At 46.8% G+C, this 16,897-nt stretch overlaps 1 protein-coding gene across 1 annotated transcript in view; it reads left to right on the forward strand.

The window, feature by feature from the left end:
• The first annotated feature begins 4,412 nt into the window (after positions 1 to 4,412).
• Positions 4,413 to 16,897, forward strand: part of LOC144934765 (ephrin type-A receptor 4-like) — a 60,444-nt gene continuing 47,959 nt past the window's right edge. The window contains exons 1-3 of the mRNA XM_078860889.1: positions 4,413 to 4,613; positions 7,594 to 7,658; positions 14,845 to 15,508. Of these exons, the coding sequence (XP_078717015.1) occupies positions 4,523 to 4,613; positions 7,594 to 7,658; positions 14,845 to 15,508 (820 nt within the window). The 5' untranslated portion in view covers positions 4,413 to 4,522. The remainder of the gene's footprint in view (positions 4,614 to 7,593; positions 7,659 to 14,844; positions 15,509 to 16,897) is intronic.

Consider the following 16,897-nt stretch of genomic DNA (forward strand, 5'->3'; position numbering starts at 1 on the left):
GACCGCCTTTGTCTCCCCAGTATTTCTCACACACACATTAATCACACGCGCGCAACGCATTCTGCTGGAGAATTGCGACTTTAAATGTGCAAATTGCTAAGTCAATAACCATTTACGTTGACAATGTACACGGGCACATACACGGTGCATTATAACAACCCTCCCTACACCCCCCTTGTTATTGAACGACAAGGCTGTTGGTACAAGCGTTGTTAGCACAACACCCATTACGGTTTAAGCTCACGCTAACACTCGCCCAGCCGCCTTTGTCTCTCCGGTTCTATGAGATTGAGACACTTCACCGAGTACTCATTTTGTAACAGATTAATTTATGATATTTTTTTGTTAAATTATAATAATATTAATAGCAACCACCTACCGCTATTTGTCAATTCACCGCGAGATTCAAGACTTCCCACGCGCCGTGGTTGGCCATGGGGATGGTTAACCATACTTCACTCTGCTGGGCAGTGCGGGTTAGTGAATGGGCGGTGGGGGGAGCCAGACCAGTTCGGACGTGAACCGTGGCCCGGAATCGAGCTCAGGTTAATTGGTTCCTAGCGCAGATAATTACATGATATATTGACGTTGAAACCGACCGGATTTGTTCATTCAAGGCCGAATTGACCTAAGCGGCAACACATGCTGTTACTGTGTTGAGATAGCAATTGTCACTGAAGCGTGCACGTTCAGGATTTGAACCCACGGTGGCCTGGATCGTAGCGCAGTGTGCTCGTCCCCCGCTTGCACGTAGTAGCTTCTTGGGTTATGGTTGTTCCCGCGAGCTATTCCGCACGACGTTTCGTTGCGCGCGTTGGAAGTCAACGGCTCTCGGCACGTGCACGCAGCACCACAACTCCAATGCACACAGCAGGGCTGTTCGTCACACAACCGCCGACATCCCACGCTGTAGTGCCAGCCGACATAACACTCCACACGCATTGCTCATAACAATGCTCACTCCCACCAGCATCCAACGAACCGCGAGGCTCTCTACAAAAGTGTCCTTACTTTTCAAAGAGAGGGGGAGTGAGAGAGAGAGAGAGAAAACCCAAGCATTTTTTTTCTAAGAAAGCATAGCTTCCGTCCAGTTGCATGTGACGGGGCTGTGCATTGGCTGCGAGCTGGCAGGCGGCATAATATCCGAGCACTTACACGCGCGCAGCCTGTTTATAATCACAGGAAATTAAAGTGGAAAGGCGTTATTCCCTTGTCGAATAATTAGCCTCATGTAATGTTTACTACTTTTTGTCATTTCTCCCCCCCCCGCCCGCTCGCCCCCCGCAAGTATTTTATGTTGCTGACCTTTAATAATCCCGGGAGAAGAATTTGCAATTACACTCCAGTGCTTGTTCCTAGAATTCTCGCGCGCGCGCGCACACGCACGCACAGATGGTAATTATATAACCCAGGAATGCCAATATTGAGATCAACAGGTATCGTGAATGTGCGTAGGTTTAGATGTTGTGGATATCAGACACAAACTGAATGGCATTGGGGGGGGGGGGGGTTCCTGTTTGATGTTCGCGATGTATGATGAAGACTAAAGTTGATCGCCTCGCTGTTAATGAAACGCATTCCTGAGCGGCTGACGAATATAAAGGGAGCCTCGGATTATTGAGCAGCCTGCGATCCGGGTGATGTTATTAAATAAGCGAGCCTATCAAGCACTCAGACACTGGCACAAGTATCGAACGCCGTCGGCTTGATAGGCTATGGATCCTTTGGTATGATCGACACAGAAAGACGCAGACCCCCCCCCTCCCCCCGTATATTCTTAACAGACGTTTTGGGCAAGTTCTGTTAGCGAGCAGCTATTAAGACCGGCACGGCACACGAGGGTTGCGTCGCCACCACCACAAAGACAAAGATCCCCCGTATAGCCTTGACAGACTGTAGGGGCAAGTGCTGTTAGCGAGTACCTATGAAGGCCAGAACGGTACACGAGGGGGTGGGTGGCCAGCACCACGCCCGACCGCATTTGTCTCCCTAGTGGCAATGTTTACACACCGTACCAGGTACTCATTTGAGGCTGAGTCGACCTAGGGGAGGCCCGGAACCGGTTTAGATAATCGTCACTGGTGTTGGCCGTGAGCGGGAATCGAACTCGGGTCGCCGGGTTCAAAGCGCAGCGCGCTAACCGCTACACTATACACAGATGTACACGTGCAATGTATTGACGTTAAAAAAAAACGTAAAGGTATCTCTCTACCCTCCACGGTGGCCCCTCTGGGGGAGCGTTCTCTCCTTTAGCTGCCATTCAGTCGCCAGCCTCGCCCACCCCTTCCCAGTGATGTGTTCTGGTCAAGCTCACTTCCATTTCATAACAGTTAAGACCGTGTCTCTGATTTGCGATTGGTCCCCTTATCAACGAGCCCATCGCCGCTTGGCTCCCGTTACACAATCGTCCACACACACACAGAAAATCCCCGTACACTTATTTGCAGATCTGCGTGTAGCATCCGATTTGCATGCCAGGGCTAACGCTCCGTTATTTCCCTTCTCCGATCACGTGCAAGGTGCTCGCACGTGTGCACTGCAGTGCAAACACAAGCAGCGAAATGAATAATGTACGCGCGCCTTATACCAGGGCTGGTGCGTGCCCCGTCCTCCACTGAACTCCGTGGGTTCCGGTTCATTTATGGCCCCAATGAGGCGCAGAAGTCGACTCGGTGACAACCGGTGTCAAGGATTACATCTTGGAAAGCTGGTTGGGGAGGGAGAGATACTGATGTGTTTCAAATTCTCCAGCCAAGACACAAAGATACGTTCCACGGTTTCACGACGTACGCTATATAAGTATATAGTGTCCTAAAATAGCATCACCATCTGCTGTGTACGATAAAAAAACACAACACATTGTCAATAGCACTGCCTTAAAAGAAGGGCCATTGGGCGACACGTCTATTATATATATTGCCTTTTAAAGGCAGTGTTTTTGACGAATGTGTTGAGTTTTGTTCCTGCTGCTGCTGTTATTTGTTCTTGTGACCCACTAACAACGCAGACGCATCATCACAACATCATGTGCTCTGTGCTATCGGCACGAGATCGTCGTCGTCGTCATCATCATCATCATCGTGTTGACGACACGGGAAAGCTGCGATACACCGCAGTTAAATTTGTCCCCTGATTTGATGTTTGTATATCCACTGTGCTCCTCCCTTCGTGTGAGTGTTTTATTTCCTCTTAGCTACAATCCTGTCTCTGGCTTTGTCCATCAATCTGCAGCCCTTTGTCAATGCGATGTTGGATGAAGGCATCCCTACCCAGCGTCGATCATGAGCGTTGTCTGAGCATACTTTCACCACGCTGATCAGCTAAGGTCTGTGACTGGGCGGGTCTGGCTCCGTCCAAATATACATTGCCACTGATGTTAACCGTGACAAGGAATCGAACTTAGGTGGCCGGGTTCATTGCGCAGTGGGCTAACCACTGCCCTTTGCCTCTGTCCATCAATCCACACCCATGTCGCTTATCGACGCGCTACGCCCGAGTACACTTTTAGTATAATTGTTCATTTATGAAAGCAAAGTTTCTGCCAGCAGGTTTTATTTTATTTTATAGATTCGATGCAAGATTCCGAGACGCAATTTTCTGAACGTAAACCGCTCGAGCAATCGTAATTTTAAGAGAGGATGACGTTGGTCTGTGGGGAATTTCGCAACGCGTTGGAAATGTTGGACTCTTTGTGATGGATCGTTGCTGAATTTTTATCATAAATCGTATCAATGTCGTATGAATAGAGGTCCTCTCCTGACCACTGTGAGGCTGTGAGTGACACGGTCCACCAATCAACTGATCTGTTTTCCACAAGCACTGTTCAATCTCCTGTGCGCAGTGGTCGTCGGGATCGCGTTGCAGTTTTAGCATCTGCCCATATATCTTGTGCGCAAGAGAAGACGTCTTAACGATGCGATTCCAAGGGTCATTATTTTCGGATAAACCTGCCATACAGGGGCATGAATGAGTTTCCACACTGCCAACATTTCCACCACCGTCTATCTGACAGAATGCAACCAGGAAGGCACAAATCCAATTAAGGCAATATTAACTCTTTTGTAGGTGCTGCCTTAGAATAAAAGCACCGGTCTCAAGTTTGCTTTGCGTTGGACCACGGCGTGCATATACAAATAATAATAAACAACAACATTGAAATGCTATTGAGAATAAAATTTAAATTCAGTTTTTTTTATTGCAGCAATCCCCACCACTGATTTATGTTCACAGATGAGTAATGCCACCCACACATCAACCTACAATGGGGGGGGGAGGCAACACGATGATGTCTTTATCAAGGCCGGGTTTCCCTGTCGCGATTGGCTGAGCGCACGGCCTCCTCCTGCGTCTTCGCCCACGGGTGTAAGCGCCGCCCTTGTCGCTTCTCTGGCAGGAATAACTGGCAGCTCGGAGCGCGTGAAGCACCTCCCCCCCCCCACACTATATTCCCAACCCATCGAGCCGCGCCGCGCCTGATCAGTTGCGCTTCGGAGCAGAGCCCAACACGGCCCAAGCTGGTGCGATGGAGAATTGCTCATCCGCCGCGCTTCTCGTCTCCTGCATGTGGATGTTGCTTTGCGGCTGCTATCTCGTCGGCTGCACGGCCAAAGAAGGTGAATACAGCGCACGCACACATTGAGCAACGCGCACACACACACAGAGCAACGTGTATCTCGCAACGAACAGTTAAACTTGTTTTGTTGCGGCGGCGGCGTCAAAGCAGCGGTGCGCGCTTTGATTCGTGCGTTAAAGGCTGCGCTGGTCTCCGGTGACCCGGGGAATAAGTTCGCGTGTGAACAACAAGCGAAGAAGCCGGTGCTCGCGCTTTGCCGAGCCTGCTCGGCTCACTCATGCGCGCTCGTGGCGCTGTGACTCGAGACGCTGGTCTGGCGCCGTTTAGTTAAATCGCGGGCACGATCATCTTTGACGACCGTGCGCGAGACGGGTTAAAGCGCGCGGGCGCGTGTTCAATGTTGGTGCGTTTGACGATAGCCGTTGCACGTCGCTCTTGTTATTGTTATCATTACGCGTAAACACCCGTCGACGTACGCTGCTCCAGAGTTACACGCCGCGCATCAGCGACGGCACGGGCTACGTGGCGCGTGCTGTCGCTTGGCGGTCGCGACTATCGTGCGCCCCGCACATCCCCTCACTTGATGCAGCAAATCTGGCTGTGACGGTCCCACCTGATGACGGAGGCTTGTGTTGCCTCCGAAACGTCGTGATTTTATTGTTTAATTTTTTTTATTAATTTTTATTTCATTTTTTTAACTACGTGACTTTACCGAAAGAACTAAGAGTATGAATCCCCGCACATCGTTTCGCGTAATCGCATCCAACTTTGGCGGCGTGCGTTTCGCGAGCCTCCCGGCGAGGAGGCTATGGGGGGTGGTGTTCTCGAAGGCATCGGCGCCACTTCGTGAGATCGTTTTTACTTCTCGGGCTCAATCTGAGCCGAGCGCGTTTGAGCACCGTGAAGAAGCGCGTCCGCTCTTCCTAATGGACGTGTAGGCGCAAACAATACGACGACGTGGTCAAGCTACGCGCATTCTCGTTGACGCTCGCGAGAAGAAAGTCAACGACTAATAATCGAAATGCCATTTACCGTTGCACGCGAGATATTGTCCTCGTTTGATCTACACTCAGCATTGTCCTGGAAGCGTACTCTAAGGCTACAATGGACGTGCGCATACGATCAAATGCTTGCAGCTTTGTGCATTGTGAAGCTAAAAATACGGCTCGCCAAATGTAGAATTGGATGTTTTACAGGATTCGCGTTGGCTGTGGTAAGAGTATTCTGCAAATGTCATTTTGGCATGACTATTATTCCTCCGGATACGTGCCTACTAACATTTTTCCGCTTTGTTCTTTGTGTCGAGGGCTGAAATTATAGCGTATACATTTCTCGTGGTATTATCGCGTCAAACGGCCCATTATCTTGTACATATTACGAACAAGACCTTCAGATGTCATACGATTTTGAACCCAAAGCGCACGCGGGTGTGTGTGCGGGCGTGTGGATTTTTTTGCACCCACTTACCTGCCGCTTTCATTCGTTATTTTTTTAATTCTTTTTTTGCGCAGATGTTCCTCGTTCGCTTACACATATTGTTAATCACGGCGCGCAGAACGAAAGAGGTTTCGTTCGTATTGAAAGCTTCGGGTGGTGGTTGATCCCGTGTGTTTGCAATTGTAAATGTGGTCATTTTTTTTTTATTAATGTGCACGCCACGCACTCGAGTCACGGCCCCGTAAACAACACATCTGTGCACATTCACGAACACCTCCGAATATGATGAACTGATTTTTTTTTTATTATCTGAAAACGGGTTATGGTACGTTTTTATTCGCTGGTTTTCACTGCGCGTTAAGCCACGAAAGTTGGACGTTTTATTACGTTGTTAAATAACAATGAGTGTACGCAATATAATGCACTATTCAGGAGAAAAAAAAAGCAACAACAAACTCGCAGTTACAAGACTTTTTTTCAGGAAGGCGTTAGCATTGGGATGTTTGGACAATTCCATCCCCGCCTTTTTGGTGCGTGGGACAGAACTGGAGTGCACGGGGAAAATGTCTTTCCCCGAATAAGAAATCATGATTGAGTTCAGTGGTGAATTTATCAAATTACACGATGGGTGAAGAAACCAAGACAAATCGCCATCCTTCCATGTGTTCGTGTGTTCTGCGTGCCAGCTCTCGCTGATGGTGCCTCACAATGCCCCACTCACACTCTCGCCTTCAGAACGCGCACGCCGTGAAAGTAGTCCGAGCCAGACACAACATTCACATCCACGCTTGGTGAAGCTGAATAAACTTGCCCAGCAATTGGAACATTCACCACTGGGTCAGTCTAAAAAATAGATGATGGTTGCATTATAGGCTCGTGGGAACGACAATATTGTGATGTATTATCAAAGTGCTATGCCTACTAGAGTCGTAGAAATTAACTTTATAAGTGTAATTTTATATTATGGTAACAATAATACATATTGACAATTTTCTGCCAAGTGGATATTAAATAGGCCTAACCCATTGACAATTGCTACATTAACCCCTTTGTGTGCCTTTCTAAAAACACGTGCTACTCCGAGGTCTGGCCTCCCTTGTTTATAGTAAAACGAATCTCTTTGTGTTCTCACTTGGCTACATGAAGGACAGGACGTCAGTCAATGCGTCATTACGTGGTTGTGCTTGTCAGGAGAAGCAAACCATGGATCATCTCCTGAGATGTCCTGCAGCACCACAATGCACTCCTCGAATTTTATCAATGCCAACACCACAAGCGTTGGCCTGTGCAGAATATTGGCAAAATACCATAGAGGTTGGACAGGAGATACGACGAAGAAGATTACGTGGTTTAATTTAATCAGCCATTAACATGGTTCAAGATGGCACCTCCAGAAATGTATTGTTGATTAATTGTAAATGTCACGTGTGATATTTGGTAATTTTCTGTATTTTTGTTGGTACAAAAAAGTGCACAGTATCTCACTTGTCCAAATCTCTCCACCCTCTTCTCCTCTCCCATCACCGCAACAACAACCACCGCCCCCCCCCTCTCAACCGCCCCCTCCACCGCTCCTGTAACAGTGGATCTGCTCAACACGATGGGCATCCAGGGCGAGATGGGCTGGCGAGCGTTTCCTCCCACAGGGGTGAGTCACTGACCCCCGCCGCACCACGGAGAGCAGTGGGCGTCACTGCGCAGCACCTGCCCGACACACGCGCACGGACACACGGACGCACGCGCACGGGACACAGACAACGATCCCCTGTGTAGCCTAAGCTGGCTGTTAGCGAACACCTATGAAGGCGCGGCCGCCTTTGTCTCCCTTGCGCTGATGTTTAGATACCGTACCGACTCAATTTAAGGCCGCGTCGACCTAGGGGAGACCCAAGGCTGGTTAATCGGATACGAAGATCCCCCTTATAGCCCTAACATTTTTTTTGGGAGCAAGTGCTGCTGCCTATGAAGGCCGAAACGGTGGGTGGCCAACACCACACCAGGCCGCCTTTGTCTCCCTACTGGCGACGTTTACACATTGCGCCGAGTACTAATTTGGGGCTGAGTCGACCGAGGGGAGGCTCAGGACCGCGTCAAATAACCGCCCCCTGTTGTTATTGGTCGTGAGCGGGAATCGAACCTGGGTCGTGGGTAGCGCGGCGCGCTCACCCACTGCGCCACCGCTCCCCCATCCACGCGCACGCGCGCGTCCGTCACGCGCGCGACACGGACGCGCGCGCGTATCGCACGCATCGGCTACAGCGGACGAAGCCGGTGGTGACGTTCACGCAGAGCGAGCAGCCCAAACGAGGCAGATGGGCACGCCCACACCGCCAGCGTGTGGATGGTAAGACAAAGATCCCTGCTGGAGGCCTAGGGGATTGACAAGGCGAAGTGCTATTAGCGAGCTCATACTAAGCCCCCCAGTGCAGTGCACAATTGTGCCCGGCCGCCTTTGTTTTCCCATTGATACTCATTTCGGGATGAGTAGAGGCCAAGGTTAGGTTCAGATTATTAGCTGCTAATAGTGTTGTGTATTGCCAGGAATCGAACGAACGCTCATTAATGGAATTGGCTGAACAGCCCAATGCAAAACTACTGGAGGGAGACTCGAGGGGCCTTTCCTGGTTAAATAAATGGCAGTGTTATTGTCATGAATATAAACCGGGTTGCCAGGATTCTAGTGTGTGTGTGTGTAGCACACCACGACTCATTACGGACACCCTGTATATAGTCAGCAACATTTCATCTGATTATGGGGGAAAGATGACAGCACAGCATTTTCTAAAAAGCAATTCTGATGCACAACACACTCGAAGAGGATTTGTCCTCTCAGCCCTCATCAGTCGGCCATAGTTACAAAATAACCAATGCCTAGATTTTGATGGAAATACTCAGAGCATGTTTTTCTCTGTGCGGTATACAAACTGCCTTTGATTTAAGAATCAGAATCTTTATTGAGACTGGAGAAATCCGATGATGTACGAAGCTCCTTCTCACAGATGTACATAATTTCACAGATTGGATTTGTTAAAGCAGAAATGTCTGTTTGGGATTACTGAAAATACATGCTTTTCCTGAGTGTCTAACTGCATTCCCTGGAGGAGTGGGTTAATTAAAAAAATATCGTGCTGGAATTGACTTGAACAAATTAATTTAGCATGCAACAACGTGTGGTCTCCACTCTACAGTACTGCGTGGTTATCCTCTGAATACAGCGCTTAACCAAGTTAGCACAAAATAAGGGTATTAATTAATCAAATTTCACAATGATTTGAGATGATTGCTGGACCGAATGAGATGGATCGCGCTTTCATGGTGGGGTGGTATCAGGGTCTGGAGCCAAACTAAATGACAACAAAGCACATGCCAGGAAGGGACGTCTTATTTATTCAGTCATTTAAGGCTTCTCATACAGTATATAATATCCTTGAAACACATTGCCTCTCGCTCAAGACTAACTACCCCGCAGGCATGAAGCATGCACACTGGCACATTCACAAGCAGGAGTATGTGCACAGTGCTCGGCCATCAGCCTCTCACCATTCTAGAGTGACCCTGCCCGAGTAGGAATGCTTAGCTGGTGTAGGGTAACTGGTTTTCCTTTTTGCTATTTTGAATGTTACGCGATTACGGTCGGATAAAACCACAGCTAATTAAAACATGTGCTCTGGGATTTCGTGTTATATTGGACATTGATGGTGGCTATTACGCGCGCTGTACAACACACGCTTGACGTGCATTCGTAATGCATTCCACATCCTACAATCATCTTTTGATAGCACCGATGGCATGTGATTCATATGAAGCTTATCTTAAATTACCGGTTAGTGTGCATAATGTAATCGTTTGGAAGAAAAATTACAAATTTTTTGCGAATTAATGGCCAAATGAGTGAAACCTTAGAGGACTCTCATTTACGACACCAATTTGACTCTTTAATAAGGGTAAGTGAATATTGGTGGCATGGGAATTGACACTCCTATTAAAGCCGCATTAGTAGGTCCTCTGCCTGTCACGAACACCTGCATTGGGGTGGATGCGCAATGCACATGCAATATCGCTCCTTGCTGCAGTCAATCGTGCAGAAGAGAGAACTGATAAGAGTATCTAAGAGTCATCTTGGCTGCATTCGAGATAATTTTTTGTACTCGACGATAACGCTTAAAAGCCAAGCGTAAGCTACTTAAGATCCTAAAACTTGATGCACTCTTCTGCGACTTACCTTCACAGAAGGTCGCATGCCGCTAATGCTACCTGAAACACAATTAAGGCGTTGAAGTCACACATTATTTTATGATGCAGAGTGCACATCATGAGGATTGTGGTCGCTAATCAGCACTTGCCCCAACAGTCTGTTAAAGGTTACACGGGGGGGGGACATTTGTCTTTGTAAACTAGCGAATTGTCATTGGTGTCCATCATGTTGATTGGGAATTGCCAGTAAATTGCAAACACATCAAATTGATTTATATTCATCACTCAATACTTGTTGGCGTATTTTTATGCATACCGTACATGTAGTAAATCTGGTCAGCGAAAAGTGGGAAAAATACTTTATGTTAAAATTGTTTTTAAGCTCTTTCAAAGGACCACATTTATATATAATTCATGTCATATATTACGATGTCACACATATGGAAGGGGTGGAAATATTGAAAATGACAAGTGTCTAGACAAATTTCATATCTTAGCCACGCAACTTCTTTTTGGCATTTTAAATTGACATTTTTTTCCCCAAAGTGATTCAGGTAGTTAAAATAACTACTCCCTTGATGCAGTAATGATGCACACCCTGAAAAAAAATCGTGTGAAATAATTGCCTGCGTTTGTTTTGCTCAGTGAGATTTTATTTTTAATCCACACCGAACAACGTTGACGCCATTGTACTAAAATCATTGTGTTAAATATGTGTCATTGCATGTGGGAGGTGAGTGCCATAGGTAGCCATAGGTGTTAGGAGAGAGGGGAGTGTAGGGAGATTGAGTCATGAAAAGAAGTTGAATATATATGAATTTCCGGGGCCTGTGACTGTGCAGAATAATGGATCGGTAGCTGTAAAGTGTGCTCCGCTGTGGGACATTACAGCTGACATTTACGGGTTTCTCAGCCCACACACACAACTATCGGGTTATGTAATATACCATAAGTGTGCTCGCACAACAATATTGGCTTGTAAGGTCATTGTGCGCTTGATCTCTGAATTATTCATTTCACGTCAGAAGCTCGGAAACAACAGGGTGTGTGTGCTTCCCAAAATAAGTTAACAACGCACGGCACGGATTCACACGCACGCAGGCCGATTCTAGGGAACCTTAAAGAAAACGTGGAGGTTGCGTGTAGACCGAGTGTCTGCATTAACGTGTCTGACAATGGAAGTACCGTACCATGCGCACTTAGTTTGTATTCGATCGGTAAAGCAGGCCCTTTCCTGTCGGTTCCAAACAACTCTGGAGCAACGTTAAATTATTCACAACTGTTTCGTGCGAAGGCGTTATGCTGGCCCTCTTGCACGAATACACATTGTGATGACGTTCATTTCGATGGTCAAAGCATACGGCAAGCAAACCGACGTTGAACACACGTAATGTTTAGCAAAGCCGATTTGTGGCACACGTGTATGTGCCAAGGAACATTCAATAGTACGATCACCAGAAATCAGAGGGCAGCCTTTTCACACGAGGGAAAACATATATACTGCGGTGAGTATTGAAAAGTACCATTGTTACAGGGAACTTTACTTATTGCTTGCATTTTATAAGCCTCGAGTGGCAATCTCGATATTTTCTCAGTGTTATTCCCCAGCTATTTGCAGAGATGTGTGGTGGGGGGGGGGCTCTAACATGTTTTATCTATTTTGTTCATTACCATGTGGAATATTGCAGTGCAGTAGCTGTAAACATAAATAAATGTTCGGATTTGCTTGTTAACTTCAGTGTTGAAGGTTAATGTGTAACATTTGGTCCTATTGCTTTTAGCTATAAACATATTGAACTAAATAACACAATGTGTATTTGCTTAATAGCTAGCAAGCACATGCATTTGTACGTTCATGAGCTTAAGAACTATTTGCCCAACTTATAAACATACGTATCACATTAACATATTGTGGACACATTTCTGCCAAGTAACTGACGCCATATGACCTTGCTTTGTTGTCAAAAGTCATCGCAATTTCCCCGTCTCCACCTGTCATTCCCTTACTGGCAGAAGCTCAGCTTAGATTAGAACACCATTAAAGTATCGCGTATTGGGCTGAAGAGCATTCAACCATTGCCGGTGTGCTACAGACACTGGGTGATTGAGCGAAATCACATTTGAATTCCTGTAATTTTCACATTCAGCTCTCAGTGTCATTGTCAAGACATGTGCAGCAACGGGAGTTAATTTGTTAAAGGACATTTCGCATACCAAGGGGAGCTCTGTGATAGTAAATACCGTAATAGTTACACTATCTAATATGTGGCTCTGTTGTAAAGTTTCAGAGTAAAGCATCACTCAATCAGATGAGATGTGGATGTACTTTTTTTGCATACAAATTAATTAGTTTAGGATAAATTGAGTGATTTATACTTTGGCCATGAAACTTAAGATCGAATATTTAAGCTTATTTACAGACCGAGGCCAAAAAGGTCAAATTATTTTCAATAATATTACTGTTCACACCTTATGCACAAACACAATTTTAGCAGACAGAATTCCAAAATGAACCATTAACACGAGTAAAAGAAGCACCCACAGCGATTTAGTGTTTGAGTCGCTGCAATAAAGCAACAAAATGTGATCACTGGGAACCACAATTTCCCAGTAGCCATCACTTCCCAACACATCCCGTGTGCAACTCAGACATGTACACAACACACGCTGCTCTGAGCCCACCGTCAAACGCGCGGTAATAGGAGGGGCATCAGTTGCTTAGCGAGACGGGGAAAAATATGGAAATTGTCCCGTGTTCATTTGCGAAACAGCCATGACGCGGCTTTCATCATCGCCTGTACTTTGCGTTTGAAGCTATTGGTGGTAAACCTTTTGTCAAATGATCGCAAATCACTTATCACTGAGAGATCTTTATGCTTAATGTTTCATGTGTGTGTGTGTTTTTAAAGAATACTTTTCATGGCGCCGCACTGCACGAGAGACCACTAGGCGGGATACATTCAATCCTGTCGTCCTTCAAAAGGGCATTCCCTTTGAGTTTTCAACGCGGCACTTTGTCGTCCTATTAAAGCAAATTGAACATTTTTATGAACATAATGGGCATTATATAACATTACATGCCAAACGCATAATATATATTTAAAACCATCTTCATCATATCTGATATATGCACTGCTGTATCAATGCCTCATCGTGTTTCCACAGATGATATTTACATTCTACAATGTATTCCCTTGTTACATACATGATTCAGGATTATTTATATCCACATTGCTCGCCTCGGTTTAGTATGAATATACACGATAAAAATAACACACCGGGTACAGCCAATTGTCATTCCACTGCTCGATGACAGCCTCCCTCCCCCACACAGTGTGATTTGACCATACTTCACCCAGCTAGTCGATGCAGGTTAGGGAAAAGGTGTGCGGGGTACTGGGCCGGTTCAGATGTCATTCGCCGAAAAATAACGTTAGCCATGATGAGCAATTTAATTCATCCAGCAACGGATAGTTCACGATGATATACGCGATGAAATGTATTAACCGTGGTATGTAATGGAATCCGAGAACGTCCTGAGCGCGTCAAACTTTTTGAAGGTCGAACACGTCTTCTCATTGTTGTGACTGCGACTCGGATCTTTGTTTGAGTGACCTCTTTCAATGCATTTGGAATCTAATTTTCTTTTGTCAGACATGTGTTCTGCGTTAACAGTCTGCTCACTTACCTGCTAACAAATGTGCAGGAGAGATTTCCAATTAAGTCCTACCTTGGGGTTTCCTTTCAAACGCTCTGCCCCTATCGCGGCTTGACTACAATGGGCCCAACGGTATCATACGCACCATGTTAAATTAGCAATTTTAGAGCTGCTTAACTACATGTCCGCCCTTTTGTGCTCAAAATTACACGATCCAATCGTCATTCGGAAATGCGTCGAGATTAAAACGGCGTAATTGGAAGCCAGGCGAACACCGAGGCAAGTCGTACGATGCGCTGACCAATTGCGGCCAGATATTAATTCAGGTTAGTATTGGTCAGTGAGGAGCGTGCAGATTAGAGAACGGTACAGAGGTTATCGTTTTCCACTGGTAAGGAGAGAAAGTGAGCTTGGGCGTAAGACGTCGTTAGAAGGGATTATGGCTGGCGTGAATAACAACAATGTGAGTTGCAGCCAAATGAGAGAATGTGTCCAAGAGGGCGTCAATGCACCCAGCACGGGCATGTGCTGGGTGCATTGTTGCATTAGAGGACGATGAGAGGCTATCATCCAGTGGATAGATGACAACTGATGTGGCTGTTGATGATGATAGACACAGTAAACTGTATACTGTTTCCGCATACAAAACTAAAAAAAGTTGGCTTCCTAGCATCAATGGTGAGTGGTGGGACAGTGGTTAGCGCCAGGCGCTATGAACCCGGCGACCCGAGTGCAAACCCTGGCCACGGCTAACATCAGCGGCAAGTGAACATGGCTGATGATAACGATGTATGTGTGTGTGTATGTACGTTGAACTTCTTTCGCACCGTACATCGTCATCCGTGCTAATCGCAGGTGCGGGGGAAGAACAAACGAAATACACAAAGCAGTTATAAAGAAATGAATTTGAAATACAGTGATGACAATCACTCATTCTGCGCCGTTTTCCCTTTCCACTCCGCGGGCGCCTTCTCACTTCCAGTGGGAAGAGATTAGCGGCATCGGAGACCAGAATATGCCGGACCGCTTCTACCAGGTGTGCAACGTCATGAAGCAGAATCAGAACAACTGGCTGCGCACTCACTGGATCCGTCGCGACGGGGCGCAGCGCGCCTACGTGGAGCTCAAGTTCACGCTGCGCGACTGCAACAGCATCCCAGGCGTGTCGCGCACCTGCAAGGAGACGTTCAACCTGTTGGTGCGCGAGACCGACTCGGACGAGGAGCCCGAGCTCCAGGAGGGGCTCTACTCCAAGATCGACACCATCGCGGCCGACGAGAGCTTCACGCACGTCGACGTGGGCGACCGCGTGCTCAAGCTCAACACGGAGGTGCGCGAGATCGGCCTCCTTAGCCGCAAGGGCTTCTTCATGGCCTTCCAGGATGTGGGCGCGTGCGTGGCGCTCGTGTCCGTGCGTGTCTACTACAAGAAGTGCCCGGCGGTGGTGCGGGAATTCGCCTCCTTCCCCGACACGGTGACGGGCACCGACTCGTCCTCGCTCGTCGAGGTGCGCGGCTCGTGCGTGCGCAACGCGGTGGCCAGCGGCGACCCCAGGATGCACTGCAGCACGGACGGCGAGTGGCTCGTGCCCATCGGGCAGTGCGTGTGCCGCCCGGGCTACGAGGCCATCGGCAGCATCTGCAAAGGTGAGGCGTCGGTGTCACGTCGTCGCCGCTGCGGCCCCGCTCCGCGTGCCGGACGGTTCTTCATTGGGGCGCCGTGCCGATTGGCACCGCGTTGCGACTGCGGTGCCTATTGGCACAATGTGAGACAGCGATTGGCAGATTATAGGTTTAACACTTTCGCGACCAGTATAATCCATAATAGAGGTTTTTTGGGTTAGATCGCTTAAATATATAAATGTGTCGTTAAACCCGCCACCACCCGACACAGCCAATTAGTAAGGTTTGTCACGTAAAACAGAACGTGTCACTAGTACAGCAACACCGGTGTGTTGGAGAGCAAAGCCACAACATTTACAATCTGAGTACGACGTTTCGCCAGTAATTACAACAATAATGTACGGCCGGCATTGTCAATCCATGGCTGCTGGCTGGGTGAGGGCCTCCCATCGCCTTGCGGGCTGCGACACATTTGGACATTTGTCATCGTGCTCGGCAGTGGTACCTGTGATGTTGGTGAAGGTGAGGCGGGATGCGGGGCAATTGGTTTTGTCGCACTGCCCTCTGGTGTACATGCAGGACTTCCGATCTGTCGAGCGTATGTTCAGTTCGGTGGCTGCACATTCAATTGTTTAAAAGTAAAGAAAATCAGGGGAATTCAGATGTCAACGGGCGCACAGCAATGAACGTGGAGACTTCTTTGCAGGTGAGTTTTTTTTTAATCGACTTTTACTTGAGCCCGTTTCTCACTGCCTCACCGGCTTGACAATATCGCTGCTGTCAATCTGAGGATGGTTCTTCTATCCACGTACGGTTTCACGTAAATATCAACAATATAATTACGGGCATTCAACAGTAATTAACGCATTTAAAAATATTGAACAGTATAACACTAACTTCACATCAAATAAACTCTTTGGCAAAAACTACAGCACTGGATTATTTGATGCAACAGCTAACAAACAGTACCACAATTTTTTTTCTAGCAAGGTTCCTTAAAAACTATTTTTACCGGTACTCTCATGGACTCATTAATAATGTGAATGAATACAGCAGTCACTTTTAATAAAATAAACATTTAACAAATTCGTTTCTGGTCTGATCTAATTTATTCAACTTAAATGGTTTATTATACTATTATCATATAATTGGTAAAGGATTATTATGCTTTATGCTCGTTTGCCTCCTTAAGATAATTAATTGTTTCCTTCAAAACGCTAATTACAGCATATTTCCCTGTCATATTTGCTTGTAACCATATGCAAACTTGCAAACGAATTTTTTCAAAATCATGTAAGCTACTTAAGAATGTTATTCTGAATGCTTAAATATACAGTTAAAATATGTCGTGTGCTTTTATAGACTTTCACAGCTTTAAATGCTGTATTTATTTATGTCATTAATAATGTCAAA

The sequence above is a fragment of the Lampetra fluviatilis genome, chromosome 11, assembly GCF_964198595.1.
Source record: "Lampetra fluviatilis chromosome 11, kcLamFluv1.1, whole genome shotgun sequence".
NCBI classification, from domain to species: domain Eukaryota; kingdom Metazoa; phylum Chordata; class Hyperoartia; order Petromyzontiformes; family Petromyzontidae; genus Lampetra; species Lampetra fluviatilis.